This window comes from Aythya ferina (assembly GCF_964211825.1).
Source record: "Aythya ferina genome assembly, contig: HAP1_SCAFFOLD_86, whole genome shotgun sequence".
In the NCBI taxonomy this organism is placed as follows: Eukaryota; Metazoa; Chordata; class Aves; order Anseriformes; family Anatidae; genus Aythya; species Aythya ferina.
Genome location: NW_028181429.1, coordinates 490001 through 508365, shown reverse-complemented (window position 1 = coordinate 508365; position 18365 = coordinate 490001). Strand labels below are relative to the sequence as shown.

General features: G+C 43.1%; 1 protein-coding gene and 1 long non-coding RNA gene across 2 annotated transcripts in view; both read right to left on the bottom strand.

Moving 5' to 3' along the window:
• Positions 1–1725: 1725 nt before the first annotated feature.
• On the bottom strand, positions 1726–3650 carry LOC311428495. Its single transcript, XR_014687741.1, has 3 exons — positions 3480–3650; positions 2174–2333; positions 1726–1837 (listed from the first exon to the last, which is right to left on the bottom strand). It is a non-coding gene; the product is annotated as an uncharacterized lncRNA (long non-coding RNA).
• Positions 3651–8167: 4517 nt separating this feature from the next.
• Positions 8168–18365, bottom strand: part of LOC311428486 (uncharacterized protein) — a gene marked incomplete at both ends in the record, with an annotated part of 19128 nt that continues 8930 nt past the window's right edge. Inside the window, one exon of the mRNA XM_084539917.1 lies at positions 8168–8175. Coding sequence (XP_084396043.1) covers positions 8168–8175 — 8 coding nt within the window. The remainder of the gene's footprint in view (positions 8176–18365) is intronic.

Below are 18365 nucleotides of genomic sequence, written 5' to 3'. Positions count from 1 at the left end.
CATCATCATCATCATTATTATTATTTTCCTGTCTTAATAAACTGTCTTTATCTCAACTCGCGGGCTTCACTGTCCCGTTTCTCTCCCCCATCCCAGAGAGGGAGGTGGGAGGGTTGCAGAAGGGCTGTGTGGTGTTTAGCTGCCGGCCGGGTTAAACCACAACAACACCTCAAAGGGGTTGGGGAAAAAAACAGGTTTGTTTTAGAAAAGCAGAAGACTTTCACTGAGAAGAGGGATTCTAGTTTTAAGGTACTGGTACGCCATCAGCATGCTCATAGGCCTCTGCTGATTTTAGCCGGAGGTTTATCAGGCCACAACTCACTGCACATGCTTTCTCTCTTGCTTTTCAATCTACAAATCGAACAGAGATTGAACATATAGAAATACAGTACCTTGAAAAGCGTCTTCTCTTGACATTTCCCCTCAGTATCGCCATACTTTCTTCAAAGCTGGAGACTGAACACCGCAGGATGCTTTTGCTCATTGATCTTCAACGGTGTCCGTTGAAACATTCATTACTGGGAGAAGAATAATCCTAGGGAAAGAAGGAAACAAGAATATATTTATGTGAACCACGTAGATTCAGATAAAGAAATTCTGCCTCACGCAAGTTTAATTGACCCTCCTGACTTGGTAGTGGGGCAACTAATGGCAGGCAGACACTGAAACGCTGCTGTGCTCAAGAAAAACCTGGAGAGAAAAAAAAAAAAAAAAAAAAAAAAACTTTCAAAACTAAAGCTTCCTTTTCCCCACCGTTTTCTTGTGGATAACTTAAGCTTAATATCCTTGGCAAAAAGATATTGCAGCAAAACCTTTCACATAAACTTAGTGTTTCGTGAAAAACTACAACAACAAAACATTAAATTCAATTGGAATTTTTTTCAATAAATTCAATTGGAATTTAAATTCAAAACTTTAAATTCAGTTGAATTTAAATTAAAAAAAAATAAACTAATTAATTTAAATTAAAAAAATTTAAATTCAATTGACTGTTCAGAGGAACAGTCAAGCTTGACATTATACATCCTAGAATTAAAATCTAGTTTGAGTTTTTCTCCCATCTCCAGACCTTGCTAAAGATGCTTATTAGGAGCTCTGTCAAAAAAAGTGAAAGGCTTGTTATATCAAAGCTTCGAACCCTTCTTACTGCCCTTGACCTTCTTCACATTGCTGCTCCTACAAGGGTGAGTACTATCATTTTTAGTACGGGAGGGAAGCTGTCATATCCTTGAGTGGGGGGTCGTTCTGTTTACAAAATGAAGTTCCAGTAAGAGTACATCAAATGAACCAACTTTCTTTGAACTTTAATTCATCGCTATATTGAATGAATGACCTCTGGATTTCTCTCTCCCATTTGGAAGTCAATTTGAAAACAAACTACCTCTGCCATAAAGAGCCAGGCATCAGAGACACCTGTTGCGCCTCAAGAACAGAGAAGGTATGAATGACAAGAGCAGCTGAATAAAATGCAACTTGCCATTAGAAATGGGTGTACTGGCATCTACAGGTGCCGCTGGCATCTCCTCATTTTCATTACTCTCTTCATCTGGTTTCTCGTCTTCAGTAGCAGGGTTCTGCTGTGGTGACTTGGAGTTGTCGCATGGAGCACACGCTGCAGAGGTGCGACCTTGCAAGAAAGAATAGATACCAAAGATCTTCGTCATGCATTTTCAGTTACAAATGCAGAGACAAGTCTTCAAATCCTTAGCGTTAAAGCACGTACCTCTTTTCTCACGAGATTCTTTAATTTGTTCACAAAGTCGTCCAAACTCTGTATCCATTTCGTTCCTCACCATTGAATATGCAGTGTCTTGCAAAACATAGGCGCTGTGACGATCTGAAATTTTACACACTTTAACTGAATGTTGTCTACCAACCAATGAAACTCTTTTGATCACAGAAGAAAATTGCTTTCTTCATAGGTTGGTTCCGAAAGGTTCTCTCAGTGAATATTTTCAGCATAACAACATCGAAGTTAATTAAAACAAAAGCACTAGTTCCTTGGGAACACTTATATCACAATTCCATGCCCAAGTAGCAAAATGATAAAATATTTACAGTCTGGACGTCCAAAATCATCTAATCCATCCGAAGTCTATTGTCCGCACACAGCATTTATCCATCTATACGTTTGACAGATTTTTTAAACTAGGGCTAAAAAGCACATCCTCACCTGTAGATCTTTGATCCGGGTAGTACTCTAAGGCATTGTTACAGATTAGATCGATGTCCTTCAGCTAGTCTCCGGCAGCGAGGTACTGGCGCGAGTCAATTTGAGTCAGAACTGTTGAAAGATCCATCGGCTCTTTAATCCTTGTGGCATAGTCAGGTACCTGCAGATCAAATACAAGCATTCAGAGGTTTTCTTAACCTTGCACACTGTCTACCAAAATTATTCTGAAGACTTTAAATAAACGACTTCCTAAAAACTCTGAACATTTGCGATGCATCAGAAGATGATGAAATTAACCAGTTTGCTTCTCAAAAATGGAAGGGCTTTTTCATTTTTCATTAGAGCGGCCACGAGAGGACAACAAGAAGTAGGGAGGTCAGAAGCACGTGCATGGTAGAGAAGAAACACTGAGGGTGGGAGATTCATTTCACTTTGCTTCAGAAAATCACAACAGTGAAAGCTGAGCAAGCCATCCGGCATTCTCTTTGTTGTCGACATTGAGGAAAAGGTGCATGAATTGCACCTGTGAAGTACCTATTGCAGGCATCTACTTTAGAATGAGATAACTGGGCCCTGAGGTGCTCATTTCTTCCCTCAGACCAGAAGAGGAGACTAATGACCAGTTCAGATGAGGACATATGTATCTGTCTAGATTTTTCACAGCTCAAGAACCTAGGAGAAAAGGGGAAGAAAAGCCAGTGGAGGCCCACATCAAGAGGACTTTGCTGATCCGCAGGTATATTCAAGTTACATCTGTCTTTGAAATATACGCCCCTAGTTTAGGCTTATCTCATAAATTAAGGAGAAAAAGGCATCTAAGCAGCCAATTGGAGGAAAAAGAAAACACACTGCACTTATGGTTGATTCCTATTGAGGAGTTCCAGATGAAACAGAGAACAGGATCTCAAAACTTAGTTTTACAAACTGCTGCTCCTATTCCTGTTCCCACAGGAACTGACAGTCCAAGAAAGGGCTTCAGACTTCACTCAAGTAGTCCTGTAAATACTGTTTGTAATTATAAGGAAAGATCTCTGTGCTTTGCAGTGCTGTGACACGCCTACATGTCAAAGCTTTTTCACGAGCAAACTGTGTTGGCATTTGGACTGGCTTTTTAGAATGAAACCAGGGCTTTCAGCGAATAATCCCATAAGACACATTTGAGAGTCAGCAGAAGTAAAAGCACTGCCTCTGCTTCTTGCAAAATCCTTACAGTGCAGCCCTAAAAACAAAGTTGAACCTTCCCCAAAACGCTGAGAAGTACGAACACTGAGAAGTTACAGACACACACGGATCAGCACTACTTTACCTTCTGTGGGTCAACGGGCTTTGCAAATTCCCTGAAACGTCTGTCAGTGGCAAGTCTGTGAGTAACGTCCCTCAAGAAAATTCTAAGGTCACGCAAGGTATCCTCCTCTTCCTCCTCCAGCATCCCTACTTCTTCCTCTTGTGGCTTCTGAGGCTCAGCTGGTGGTGCTACAGGCACAACTTCCAATGTCCAATCAACTTCAATTCATCAGGAAAAATTAGCCAATTTACAGTACTCAAATACAAGCATATGACAAATTACTGACAGAAAATGACCACCAAAGCAAAGCCCAAAGAGCTAGTAACTTCGATAGGAAAGTTTTAGATGTACTTCTCATATCCTCCTCACCTCTTTTCTTTACGGGAGGCTTAGCCACTTCATTTAGAATTAGGTCCTCAAAAAAAGGCTGCTCTCTCTGCCCTACCAGGCAACTCAATATTGCACACTTCTCCAAATTCCTTATTAAATAATTTTTGCATCTAAAGCAGAAGGAGGAAAGACATTTCAGATTTAAAGCCACAAAAAACTCATCTTCTATTCCAAAAAGACGAGTACCTTTTCAAATTAAGAATAACCTGAAGAACACAAACTGAAAAAAGTTATCATCCTGGCCTTAAAACGCTACATTTTCAGAGGCTGGCACGGCAAATTCAAATATCACCTTTAAGAATCACCTGTAGAATTAAAGCTCGCTGAAGGGATTGTACGCTACACTGGTAAAGTAATGGCTTTCACCACATCCAACAGCGCCTCCTTTGTATTTACTTGTCTTGCTGCAGCCTTTACTTAGAACCTTTATGGCTATCGAGGGAAGAGACAGGCTTCAGCAGACAAGTGAGGGCTTTTTGCTGAGTTTTTATTTCTCTACCAAAAGGTGTCTGAAGTAGCTAGTACCTCTACGTCTTCCTCCATTTTCAAGTTCTAGTATTAAAAGGTAGGTGAGGAATTTCACTACTTATTTTAGAAGGAATTTACAGCCTGTACAAAAACTTCTGTGGGAACTCAAGCACTTTCAAAGCAGTTGATAATAAACACGTCTAGGTAAGACCCGTTCTCTTCCCCCAGTGACTGAGACCAAATCATCAGAATGACAACAGCGTGGTCCTGTTTTGGGCACCTTCCCTTAATGTAAACTCTCAGAAGTCAATGAAGTTCTGCACCTACTTTTACTACAGTTTATTTAGGACTACAACTAGAATTCGATTCCAAAGTTACTTTAGCAGAAATTGGAACTCAGCTTTCCAGCTTGGAAAGCTTTGGCCTATATGAAGAAAGAAACTGATTTACTTATTTTTTTTTAATCAAAGTGTTTCAATTCTCTACTAAATTGCATTATTAGCAGTTTACCCAACATAGCATGGAATGGCAGACTGTCAGAAGAAATCTCTTCAGTAAAAACCTCCTCTTGTCATTTCAAGCACTGCATATTCTTGACTGAACCACTTTGTAGCCACCAGAATTATTGTATTAATTTATTATTTGCATGTGTGAGAAGGGGGTGAAAGTCACTTGCTTGACTCAGAAAAAAACTTAAGCAGATGCTTTCACAGTATTTTTTTATCTAAGCAAATTTTAAGTGATTTGTTAGGGTGCCTGAGTAATAACAGCATGCATTTAAGAAAGCACAGCATTTTGATGCTGAAAGCATTCATAAATTACAAGACACTGAAGAAATAGTAAGGAAGGTATTGACAAATACCTCTTCTGGGAGATCTAGTGACGTACATCAGACGGAGCAAGCAGCAAAACTGGCAAAAATGCTGGAATGTTACGTAGTAGAGTTAGAAAAGTAAGTTTCAAGGCAGGTCCAGCGTTGTCCCACCATAAATGGATATCTGGGACATAAATTGTGCTTGGTGTTGTCTTCTGAGCATTTCGGATCAGCTAGTGAAAAGGAAAGCTTGCGTAAGAAAACTAAAACACGTACAAGAACCTCTTAATACATAGCTACATAGCCATCTGACTGCCCCATGAAATGAAACTATGTGAACAGAGTGGCAAGCATCCTTTCACATAAGGAATTTCTCTGTGCACCCTTTCAGATTATCAGTATTCGGAGAACTCTAGTCAGAAGATGGGAAGGATATATTCAGGCAGTGGCTAGACACCGTAGCTATATGGCCACAGCCACAATCATCGCATAACAAAGAAAGGAAATGTCCCGCTTAAGGGACACATCAGTATTCAGTCGTGTAACATGTCTGTCCTTACTTGTATGGCTCTCAAACGTTTCCACTAAAGGTAAAAGTATTTTAAGGTAGTGACGCCAAACAAGAAAATGGATTTCCTGCCTAAAAGTAAAAGCACCAAATCTGTTCATTTTTTCTAGTTAAAACCACATCACCGTGCAAATGAAGTGTTTTCTGAATGTTAATGCTTTTAGTGCACATACTGCAACAGCACAAGTTGTGTATGTCCGTGCGAAAACAAAATAAACAGAAGCCCCAAACCTTGGTTGCCTTACTAATATAATTTAGAAGAAGCCTACAAAAAGTAGCCGACATGCAGTCTGATACAGAGCCATCTACCGGGAGCACACAGTCTTAGGAGGCAATGAGAACTACTTTCTGGATCCCAGTGACATGAGCAGCATTTCTTTCCACAAAGAGATGTTTATTAGCAACACCGCCCAGCTTCCTGAGCTGCTAGCAACAGCCTCACTGTAAAATTGGGTATGGAAAATGTGGACATGTACAACATCCAGATTGTTTGTGGTGCTGTCTAAATGAAAAGGGGATTTTCAGACAGAAGCAAACATCCCAGCACATTAAAACAAGGCCACCTCCATTACCAATGAATTTTGCTCACCTTACTTGCAACTCGATTGATCCTTTACATACAGTCAGTGAATCCGATGAGAAGAAAAAGAAAAAAAGGTACCTGTCCGCAGATTTCTTCTGGCGATGCAACGTTTGTAAGCAGAACACAAAGGTCCAGGGTGTGAATGGGAAACTTCTCCAAAGCGTGCAACACCACGGGTGCCACGTAAGAAACCTGGCCGTACCCTTCTTTTCCTACTATTAGCAGACGGGGCTGGCATGATGTTGGTTCGCAGAAAGCACTCCTAGAACAAGAGTTAAGAAAACAAGCTTATAAATGAGGTGCTGAATAGACACACAGATGTTCCAAGTAATTTTCCTATAGACTTTCTTTTCCCTCCCCAAATAATCCAAATGGCAGCGGTACATTAAATACATGTAAGATTTCCAGTTAAGTTATTCACTCATTCCAATTGTTTCACCTTCTTCCCTTGTGTTTCCTATTCTTTACTAAACCAAGACTGCAAATTAATATCCCTGCAATCTTGCTTTACTTTATTATAAATTTATTATTTATTATATATTTATTATATACTTTATTATAAATTTATTTTTATTTAAAAATAAATTGGTGAGGACCATTTGTTTCCCCACTACAATCAGGCTGTACCTCTGCTGGCTTAAATCAAAGATGCTAGAGACTTAGCCTTGCTCTAGAGGACAGAAAATCTTCTGGACAGCACAGCAATAGAAACTGAGAAAAATAACTGATCCAGCTGTGACAACATGATCTAACTTTCCAACTGTGGGCTTGCATGACTTCCATACTAAAATAGCACAAGATTAACACAACTTGGTGGCTTAACAAATAAAGACACCATTCACATTTTTCTCAAGGTGTTTTAACAAGCCATTTCTCAGTTTTCTTTCTGCTACATAATTCACTACTGGTTTAACAATCCTGGAAAACAGAAGGGCAAAAGGTGGCAACACAAACCCATAAAGTTGGGCTATTTTTAGCTAAAAGGACAGACAGCACATTTATGTGGTCTTGAGTCTTTCAAAGAATGCCATGGATTAAGTCAACGTGTTCTGGTAGTCTACGGATCACTTTGGCTTACGAAGAGAAGCCTGGGCTTTTCAATTTGGTCATTCAGAGCAACTTCATTACAACTTTAGTCCCTCCACCCTTTCTTCTTGTGAATACCAAGCACCCCTTCAACACACAAACTTGATGTTGCCCCTTCGTCTACCACCCCTCGCACTTTTAACAGCTGGAACTGTTTACAAAGACTCAGCAGACCTGAGAATTTAAACATAACAGGGATCTATCTTTCTTTACCTGTTGAAACAGAGGCATTTTTTCTCTGGTCCGTTAGGCATTCCATCTTTTAATTCATCTCCAGAAACCAAGGATGCATCGTCATCACTGTCAAACTTATCATCTTGTAAAATAGGATTGAAATGCTCTGAAAGGCAAAAGAGGTTTGTTAACTTTCCTGAATAGCCTTTGTCTCTTTCTCTTCCATTAATACAGCTTCTAAATCAGTGCCAAAACCCTTTCTTCATTTGAGAGCACACACTGAAAGCTATTTCCTAGAGTTCAGCCCACCACAGATCTAAGGAGATGGCACAAGGCCCTACAAAGCTCTACTAAGTACCACTGATGTGTATGTATAAGGTACGCTACTCTTGGTGATTTTTTTCTCCCCCTTAGAATAAAGGAGATTACGAACAATTTCTGCAGTTGCTAAATAGCTAAAAAAACAAACAAACAAACAAACAAGACCATTTCTTTCTGGAGGAGGTTCCCACAATGAAAGCATGGGGATAAAGGATGTGATGGCCACAGAATTCCATTCATCTAGTAAATATCAATGCTAATTGATCTCATGTGCACGTGTATAGTACGATCCACAAACGTTTAAATTAGGAGACTGGTTAAAAAGGATGATAGCTAAAACAATATTTAGCTTAGACCAGTTATACTTGTATCCTGGTCCTGACATTCTTCAGAAAGGAATTAGAAACATTGACCTAGAAATGCTTCCCCTCCAAAGATCTGAGTTTTGATTTTTTAAAGAAAAATAGGTGCCTTATACTTCAAACCTCAAGTCAACCTCTACAAATGCTAATTATCTTAGCTGCCGTCAGAAGCAGGATGCTTCAGTAGAGAACGCATCGTCCTTTACTGTGTATTGAGTCATTCAGAGCTTCCATTTGGCATTTCAGTTTCGAATCCACAATAAAACCTATGTGTTGTATTCCAGACTTGCCCAAAAAAAAGACATGCACATGCAAATAATAAAATTCTACCACCATTATGTCTGAAAGCTATAAGTTGATTGCACAAACCACAAGTTTTTGCTTTAGCAGAATTATAAAGAAGTGGATGCTGTGGTTATACCTTGCTGTCGGTCCTCCTTTAGTGCAAGCTGTGCATGCGGGAAGATCTTCTGCACAACTTGTAAAATATTCTCTACTGATCTTTGAAAAAGTGGCTTGAAAATGGGTGATAGTGCTTGTACGGGTGAAGCCTTGATCCGGTTTGAAGCTGGAACAACCTTCTTCATAGCCATGAAAAAGTCCTTTGCTTTTATTTTAATAGAATTAACGTCTAGTAGCAACTTCTCCCTACTTGCATAAATCTGAGGATAGCATTGGCGTAGAGAGCACAGCGCAGCTTCAGTACAGAGGGATTTGATATCTGCACCACAGTCTCCTAACAAACAAAAATCAAACGTTACATCAGTCAAGGCCCAGGTTTACAACATGCAACATTTAAAGAATTTGTAATGCCAAAACCAAACAGCATAACAGGGAATTCAAAGTGCTACCGCTCTGCAAGGATGTTTCATGTTGCTCACTGCCTGATATCCTGCACTTATGCAGCTGAAGCAGACTCCTCATCAAAAACTATACTCTTGAGGAAGATGCCCCAGAACCACTTAATGTTCTCAGACAACAAGAGGAACGACAACAAAGAGTAAATAGATGAAAGGATCTCACACAGATTGCTATGAAGGCGTGCCAGCTGCCTCGTTGACTAGTTGTGCAACAAGGCACAAGAGCATGGGTACTGCCTGGTACAAGCTAAGGTTCTTTACAACTTGGTCACAAGCAAGAATCCGTTTCTGTTTCAGTCTTACCAATGCATTTCTCAGCTAGTTCATCAAGCAACATGTCCGGTGGCTGAGGGGTCCAGTCACGAGTATGAATCTTGACAATTTCTTTTCTAGCCTGGAAGCAAAATCATTGCATTTTAGTTTGTCCCAAGTTTTCCTTAAAAATACCAACAAGAAACAAACAAACCAAAAGGCAAACAAACAAACAACAAAAAACAAAACAGTCCTCCCTCAAAACCCCTCATCTACTAATACACTTTTCTTACTTGCTCAACTTTCAAGTATTTTACAGTTATTTAATATACACTCTGCATTGTCAACCAGGAAATTGAATATTTCTTATTTGTTATACTGAACTTTTTCTAGGAACCTACAGTGAAAGAAAAGGCATTTATAGCTTCAATAACAAGTTTCCAAACTACGAGACCTAAGGACCCAGAGGAAAATACTGTAATGAAAAATTTATCCAGAAACATTTCTTTGCTGTCCAAAAAACTTCTCTAAAACTTAGCAAGCTTTCATTGGGACAGTCTCATTACTTCATCACATTTGCTTTCCAGTCAGTAAATTCACAGAAAGCACTTCTGGCACAATGCTTCCAATTGCTACAATTACTATAAAGAAGAAAAGAATTATGACTCAAACTACTACCACCGAGCAGGGGCACAATCAAATGCAAACACGTCCCCTATTCATTCATAAGTGAAGGATTGAGACCAAAAACACAACTTCATGATGAAAACACCCAAGTGGACTAAATAATAAAGCAAACAGGTACAACTTTGGGAATGAAAGGTTTGATTATAGAACTAACTACTTGGTGGTATCATCCTGACCATATATATCCAGTACCAGATTTGTCCTCCATGGAACAACGCAGTGTCTCCACGTATCACTCTTTTGTTCAAGTTGTCAATATTTTTTTTTTTTCCTATAAAGTTGGACTTTGCCATGGTAGCACTAACGTTGAATTTAAGTTCTCACCTCTTTATTTGGCAAGTTGAAGAGGAAGTGTCTGCCAAAGCGTCCTGGTCTTCGTAAAGCAGGATCTATAGAATCCAGTCTGTTAGTAGCTCCGATTACCACGATCTCCCCTCTGTTATCTATGCCGTCCAGAAGGGTCAGAAGAGTTGAAACAATGGAACAAATAGAAAAATATAAGTTTTACTTACTGGTTCAGTAAATTTTGTTACATTCCACATGACTTTCTTGATGCCGGAATAACCTTCTTCCTAGTGGTCATTCAAAACTGGGAAAAAAATAGTCTACCAAGTCGGGGTTTTTTTGATTTGATAATAAATCTGCAGACTGTTAAGTCATCAAGCACTTCAAGACTGTTTGAAATAATCTCTACGTTAATATAAAAGGAGTACCGCACACTTCTGCTCAGGAAGAAAATCACGGAAAATGTCAACTTTGATTTTAGATGTTGAATTTGTTGCAGTGAGATCTTCCTCATCGCACGATTCTATTTGGATTTAAACCACATTATCTATGGAGAGACCAAGATTAGGACAAGAACAGCACAGAGTTCAGCATGAAGCCAATCAGGAGCTCAAGTTTGTATTCTTTGTATTCAACTTTATCCTTCTCTTGCTGGAAGGACCTGCTTTTTGACTCTCCTTCTCTTCACTAGGAGCATGTTCCCTCTTGCTTTGGTAATGCTCTTTCTCAGTGGTTTTAGTCTTGTCCTTTGTATCTTGGCATCTCTCTGTAACAGCTGAGGAGGAAAGGTTTTTAGAGCTACATTCAGTGTCAGACTCGAGAGAGGAAGTATGCCGCAATTTCTCACCAGGCTCACAAGACTCTTTGCCGGACAAAACGGTTTCTTTTGAAATGAGGTCACGTTCTTTTGATCTTCTTGCTTTCTCCTTGTCTCCACCGTCATCACATTGGTACTGGGCGAGGTATTCATCGTTCCCAGGAGATTTCGGAGGGTCCACGACACTGCACAAAATAAAATCACATTTCTCACTTCTGCTGAAGGACGTGAATATTAAGAGTAAAACCTTCCAACGTCAAACAAACAAACAAAAACCTCCGGACTACAGGAACGCTCGCAAAGATATGCCATTTAGAAACCTCTCCGGTGATTAGGACACCTTCTTCAGCTCCCAGAGAAAGTGCTTTTTCCCCTCTTGCTTCTGAAGCCATTGCACTAAAAAAGCAAACGCATCTGTCTCCCTCCACATGCTGCTCTGAATAAGAGCCAGAATATTCAAAGCCACTCTATTTCTTCTCCCCACATAGCCGAAAAAACACCAGTTGAAAGAGTTTTCTACCTCTCTCCACGAATTTACATTCACATATCCTATGACTGCAAAAATAGAAGGCGGGGCTCAGGAGGAACAGCCAGTGCTGGAAATGAAAAAAAGCAGCCTGTTTCTTCAGAGTCTTAAGCCTATGCTACTAGGAACAAAACAAAACAAAACAAAACAAGAGGAGAGGAGAACAACAGCGGGAAATTTACCTATTCTCCAGGTGTTCAATTGCAAAGCCTCCTCTGGAGGATCAACAGTTGTGAATTCAGTGTGCTTAGGAGAAATCAGATCTACATCTGAACCACAACTATTTCAGTAGTATCACGAACTTCTGTTACTCTGAAGAAGCAGTCAGCACCGTTTCTATGTTAGGAAAGAGCTGAACAGAGTCTGTTACTCACATCAAGTAGTCAGGCAGGTTTCTTTAGGAAGGCTGGGTTTCACTAGAACATTACTAGCCTGTAAGCCTCATGGCATCACCTTCCATCTTGACTGCTGAACCTCCTTGCTCCCTACTATCTTCTTTGCCAAGATACAGCTGTCCACATTTACTTTTCCTACTTGGCTGGACTGAATTTAAGAAGATCTTGCATCTAAGAAAGGGAACAAAAGCTGCTGCCCAGCAGCGTCTGGCTCAGGGAGGAGTGAGAAAGCTCTGTGCAGCCCCCAGGGTCCGTGCAGCAGGAGGCAGGAGGTGCTCCAGGCTCACAGCAGCAGTTCCCCTGCGGCCTGTGCAGGGAGAGGCCCCTGGTGGAGCAGGCTGTGCCCCTGGTGGAGCAGGCTGTCCCCCTGCAGCCCATGGGTCCCCCGTGGAGCAGATCTCCACGCTGCAGCCCCCCTGCGGGTGGAGGAGCCCCCGGTGGAGCAGGTGGCTGTGGCCTGGAGGAGGCCGCGGCCTGTGGAGAGCCCCCGCAGGAGCAGGCCCCGGGCTGGACTGGAACAGGCTGTGCTGAGCCTGCTTTGCCCGTGACGCTCCTTGTGGAGTGATCTCCCTGTCCTTCTGGCAGCCCTTGAGCCCTTGCCAGCCTCTTTTCTCCCCTTGGCGTTGGAGGAGGGGCAGGGAGAGAGCGCTTGTGCTGGAGCTCAGCTGCCCAGCTGAGGAAAACCACCACGGCTCTGTCTTGCCGCTGCTGCAGCACGCTGGTAGCAGCCAGCACCGTCTGTTCTTCGAGCCTCAGCAAGCCCACAGCATCTTCCCAGAAGGGATCCCTTTCCTTCACGCCTGACAGGCGCCGCCTCCAGAGGCTGAGGGCTTGTGCCCTGTTTGCAAGCGCTTTCTCAGTGCCCCCTTCCCCAGAGAAGGATCCCAGCTGCTTGGCTTCCCTGCCCTCTGCTGCCAGGCTCCCGCAGCTGCTATCCCAGCAGCGCAGCAGCCAGCTGACAATGTGCTCGCCTGGAGGACAGCTGCAATCTTGTCCCATGGCTCGCAGCTCGCCCAGGGATGGGGATCACCTGCTTCCTGCTGCTTTTCTCTCTGCTCTCCTTTCCAACAGCCTCCTGTGCCCTGGGATGGCCCTACCTTGGGGTAGGCTGCCTCGCCTTCCTCTTGCTCCTTCCCCTTCTTGGGAGGACTTTCTGCCCTTCCGAAACGAGATGACTTCTGCATGCATTCCTTCCCCTTGTGTGTATTGGTGCCTGAGACAGCAACGGGGTCGTCCCTGGAGCCAGCTGTAGGGCCTGTGCCAGGCTTGGAGGGGCTGCAGGGAACATGCCAGGGGCTGGAGTGGCTGGATGTGAAGTACTATCAGTAAAGAATTTCTTCCTAACATATATTAGAAATCTAACTTTTCAGTGTAAAGCTATTAGTCCATGTCCTGTCACTCCAGGCCCTGATAAAGACCCCCTCCCCAGCTTTCCTATAGGTTGCCTTTAAGTACAGGAAGGCTCTCGGCCTGGCACACAGTAAAAGTGATGGCAGATCCTTCACAATATTATTTGAATTTCACGTAAATAGAACAGACTATCAACTTACTTAGGAGAAGTAATACAATTTCAGAACTATTCAAAACCAAAGGCATTCCAAACTAAGTTTAAGTTCAGAGGAAATCCAAAGAAAAAAACTAATTTTGAAACTAATAATCAGAGACCATAATCTTCTTCAAATGATAGATTTTCCTCCTGTACTGGGTAATTTTGATCTGTCTTTAATGATCATCCAGACATGGCTTTGACACCGAGTATCTTGCTTTGCCTCTGCATTAAGTCTTCTTCTCATGTGAGGTAAATGTCCTGCTCTTATGGGATGGGCCTAGGAGACACACGCGCTGTGTCTCATGATGCTTGGATATCATCTTAATTCTGGGTGAAGATGAAAGGTCTCACTGCTTCCTGAACAGGGAAGTGGATGTCTGCAGTTAAGAACCCTCTGTCTAATCTAGAAACATGAAGGAAGGAGTTTGCTGGATTGCAAGTGACAGTGAAGAAAGCCACAGGTGACATATCAGACTGATTAAAATGTTATTTAGCTCAGGGCATGGCTAATGAAGTGGAGCTGGAATAGTTTGACGACTGTAATTACGCTCACTATCACTGTTACTTGTTTATAGGATGGTAATGCCTAAAGGTCCCACTGGAGCCTGAAACAAGGTTGTGCTGGGTGCTGCACGTGCATATCTCAGTAGCGCTTTGATAGCTAGTGATACAAACAGACAAAACAGAGATTGAAAGGAGAAACGGGGGGACAGAGATAAGAAGATCTTCCTGCAGGTCATTTAGGGTATGAGCCAGGAGTTCAGTGCATCCAGCTCTCTAGTGCTCTGCTGGCCCAGTGAGATGAATGGAAAACATTGCAGCCTTGGAAAAATAGTGCTTCTTCTAATTCTTTGGCCAGTTTTGATGATTTAGGACTGCTCTATTTATTTATTTATTTATTTTACTTTCCCCATTTGTGCTGGAGAAGGTGAACTTTTTAAATACCTATTCTGAATTCAAATATCATTTTCATTGTTATGTTTCTGTTTTGTTGGCACTATTCATAATGACTTCTACCCTTCAGTGGAAGCAAAAGCTTATCATACCATAAAACTGATAAAACAAAACATAAAACAAAACCAGGCTTAGAATGAAATTTTTGAGGCTTACAAATGCAAACTTTGAAATCTAAGGAAATGAATCATTGAGTCTGACTAAGCATCTCTGGGACTGGAGTGCAGAGAAGGCAGAGTTAAAATTCAAAATTCAGATGGGAAAAAAGCAATGAGAAAAGGTACATTTCAGAGGTTAAAAACTGCAAAAATAAAGTACGAATGACCCAAAACCTCCTTCACATAGGAAATTAAACAATAATAGTAAATGATACTTAAGCCACAGAACCCAGGGGGAACAAAGAGAACAAATTAGGACAGTTGCATACTCGAGGCAAAAATAGATCAAAAGTTAATGATGTCTCAAATGCTGCAAATCTTATTTCCTGCATCTAACAGCAACAACAATGTGATATTAAGGGCAGTGACAGGATTCCCATTGCAAATGAGGGTAGGGCACTAGGCACAACATCATCTGAGGTGAAATAAAAATCTACAGTGATTCAAGTGAAAAATGACAAGCTGATATCTACCTAGCCTATTAACAGCATTGGCACACAGAACAACAACTCAAGTAGGAAAAATACATCACAACTGTGCAAATCAGGGATAGAGGGATAGTCCCCAGAATGGGAGAGTAACAAATATACTTCTGTCCAGGAGAATGTAAAGAGTGATCCAGACAAGTGCAGGCCTGTTAGTTTGACATCAACGCTGGGCAAAGTTTTGTAGCAAGAAGAGATAAGACTAGGGAAGTAGCGGGTAATGTGGAATTTACAAGATAATTTATTAAAGCTAATTTGTTTCCAGAGAATTTAGTAGCTTGCCTTTGTAGGACCAGTGTTCCCCTACACAGGGGATGAACTACATCTATTTCACTTTCTGTGAGCTTCTGATACCTTATCTATGGATTTGGGCTTTGGGGCTGCAAGTGAATCAAGGGAGTTTGCAATTGTTCACACTGTTCGAAGAGGGAATTACCGGCAAAGGAGAGGTTACCTGTAGTGATTCTCAGAGACAGTTCTGAAACTGCAGCTGCTAAGGAGGCAAAGACTCATGGAGAAATGTAGGCTGGAAGGGAGCTCTGAAAACCCAACCTCCTATTCAGAGCAGAGATGACTTCAAATTTAGGTATGTTCAGTACGGATATGGTGGCCGAAGACTAAAAATTACATATGAGCTTTGAGATTTCCAGGTGACGTAAAGTTGGGAAGTACTACCGAGCCTGACAGAAGGATATCCCTTGTGATTGAAATGGTTCAGGTGAAGTGACATTTGATAATACAAAGTAGAGCCATGCTTAGAGATTCTCAACAAAGGGTGTTTTTTTTTTTTTGTTTTTTTTTTTTTTTTTTGTCATGTTTGCTATATGGCAGTCAGGAGTTTAAAACAAACAATAAAACAACAAAACCCCATGTTCATGCACTGTTAACAGAAGAACTGAAAAAGTTAAGTGGTTATATGGTATGTATGGCTATTCTTTTTTTTTTTTTTTTTTTTCTCCAGTATAAATACACCTGACAGGGCAGCCCTGCCACACATATAAGACATGAGGCAAAATTCTGCCACTTGTATTCACATTGAACTTAGGAGGAAGTGTTCAGAAGACAGAAGGAACAAGTTGCCTATTGTGTGGAAGGGAATTAAAGGACATCATTCTGCTCAGCCAGATGCCAGTTGAGAGAAAAATATGATGTCTCTGTGAAAATGCATTTCTTGAGTAAATATCAAGGAGAATTAGGAAATGTGTAAGTTGGGAGATACATCTGAAATGATGATTGCAGTTGGCTTATGAGGAACTTTGGACAGGAAATTGGTAGAAACTTCCCATTTTAAGAATAAAGTGCACCATAGATATGAAGTCAGCATTCACCTAAAGAGTAGAGGCCAACTCAAAGCCCCCACAACAAAGCAGTGGACAAACCAGAACACTAACATGTTGTGGTCTAGAGTCACACAGATATACATAAGTTTACTATACCTAAACATCTGAGGGGTTCCTTTGAGAGGCGGAGGGCTTGTGCCCCATTTCCATTTCCACTCTCAGTGTCCCCTGCCTCAGAGAAGGATCCCAGCTGCTTGGCTTCCCTGGCCTCTGATGCCAGGCTACCAGAGCAGGTATCCCAGCATCGCAGCAAACAGGTGACAATTTGAGTGCCACAGCAGTCCTCATTGCGAGCTGGACGCTCAGGGCACTTGCGGCCACCCACCTTTGTGAGCTCCAAGGCTGACAGTGACTCTCTGCTGAGCTGCCACGGCTCTCGGGTGTCCCGGTGACAGAGCTTTCGGCGCTAAGCTGACTGCCAGGAGAAAAGGCTGCCGTGAAATGGCTGCTCCACAATGCCAGGAGCAAGGTCTGCTGGGCTGGGGGTTCGCAGGGGAGCTCGGCCTTGGGCCTGGCAACTGCGCCTGGAAGCCAGGGACGGCCTTGGTGTGCAGCTGGACACCTGGGCCTGAGAAAGCAAGGTCTCTTTCCAGACACTTGGCACCATCGTCACCCAGTGGCTGTCTCAGGGGGACGAGAGAAATGCACAGCATCTCTTGCTTTCCTGAAAAAGGGATGGATTTGGACCCCAAAGCGAGCTCCTTTCTCTCGGAAGCATCACGTCCTCCTGTCTTTCTTGTATTTGGCTATGACTTTAGGAATCCCTGCAATCCCTGCAGCTGTGTCCCCTGCCAGCTTCTTGTGTGCCCCAAGCATCCTCGCTTGCAGGGCAGTAGAAGATGCAGAAAAGGCCTTGCCTTAGTGGAAGCACTGCCCTGCAGGAGCTCCAACAACCCTCTCAGCAGCACGCTGTAGCCCCCAAATGCCCCCGAAAGGGCACATTTCAGCTACTGGGAAGGAAATGAGCTCGCTCAAGGTGAGCTACCCGCTCAAGGCCCAGGTGTCTGTGAGGCAGTGTTGGCAAGGAGTCCTGTTGTGTGAGTCCGTTCTTTGTGGGTGCTCCGTCCCCACAAGGCTTGCTTTTCAAGGCCCAGGAGAGTCTTGTGGGCACTGGCCTGGGGTCCCAGGCTGAGCCAGCTGCTGGCTGGCAATCAGGGAGGCTCGCTCGGTGTCTTGGCTTGGGTTTGCGTGGCCAGGCTGTGGGAGCGGGGGGCTGCAGGGGTGTCCTCTGTGAGGAGAATGCAGCAGCTGCCCCATGGGAGCTCAGGGCCGCTTCCAGGAGGCTCCTTCCAAGAGGGACCCACCCGCTGCTGCCCAGAACGCAGAGCAAAAGGATGATGTTTGCGCCTGGGGGAGAGCCCATCTAAGAAAGGGAACAAAAGCTGCTGCCCAGCAGCGTCTGGCTCAGGGAGGAGTGAGAAAGCTCTGTGCAGCCCCCAAGGTCCGTGCAGCAGGAGGCAGGAGGTGCTCCAGGCTCACAGCAGCAGTTCCCCTGCGGCCTGTGCAGGGAGAGGCCCCTGGTGGAGCAGGCTGTCCCCCTGCAGCCCATGGGTCCCCCGTGGAGCAGATCTCCACGCTGCAGCCCCCCTGTGGCTGGAGGAGCCCCCGGTGGAGCAGGTGGATCTGCCCTAGAGGAGGCTGCGACCTGTGGAGGACGCCCCAGAGGAGCAGGGTGTTCAAGGACAGGTTGGAGCTGGTGCTTAGGAACATGGTTTATTGGGTGACATTGGTAGTACAGTGATGACTAGACCGGACAAATGTGAAGGTCTCCTCTAACAATTGTGATTCTATGATACCTCCAGCACGTCCTCCTCCACCACTTCCTCCTCATCA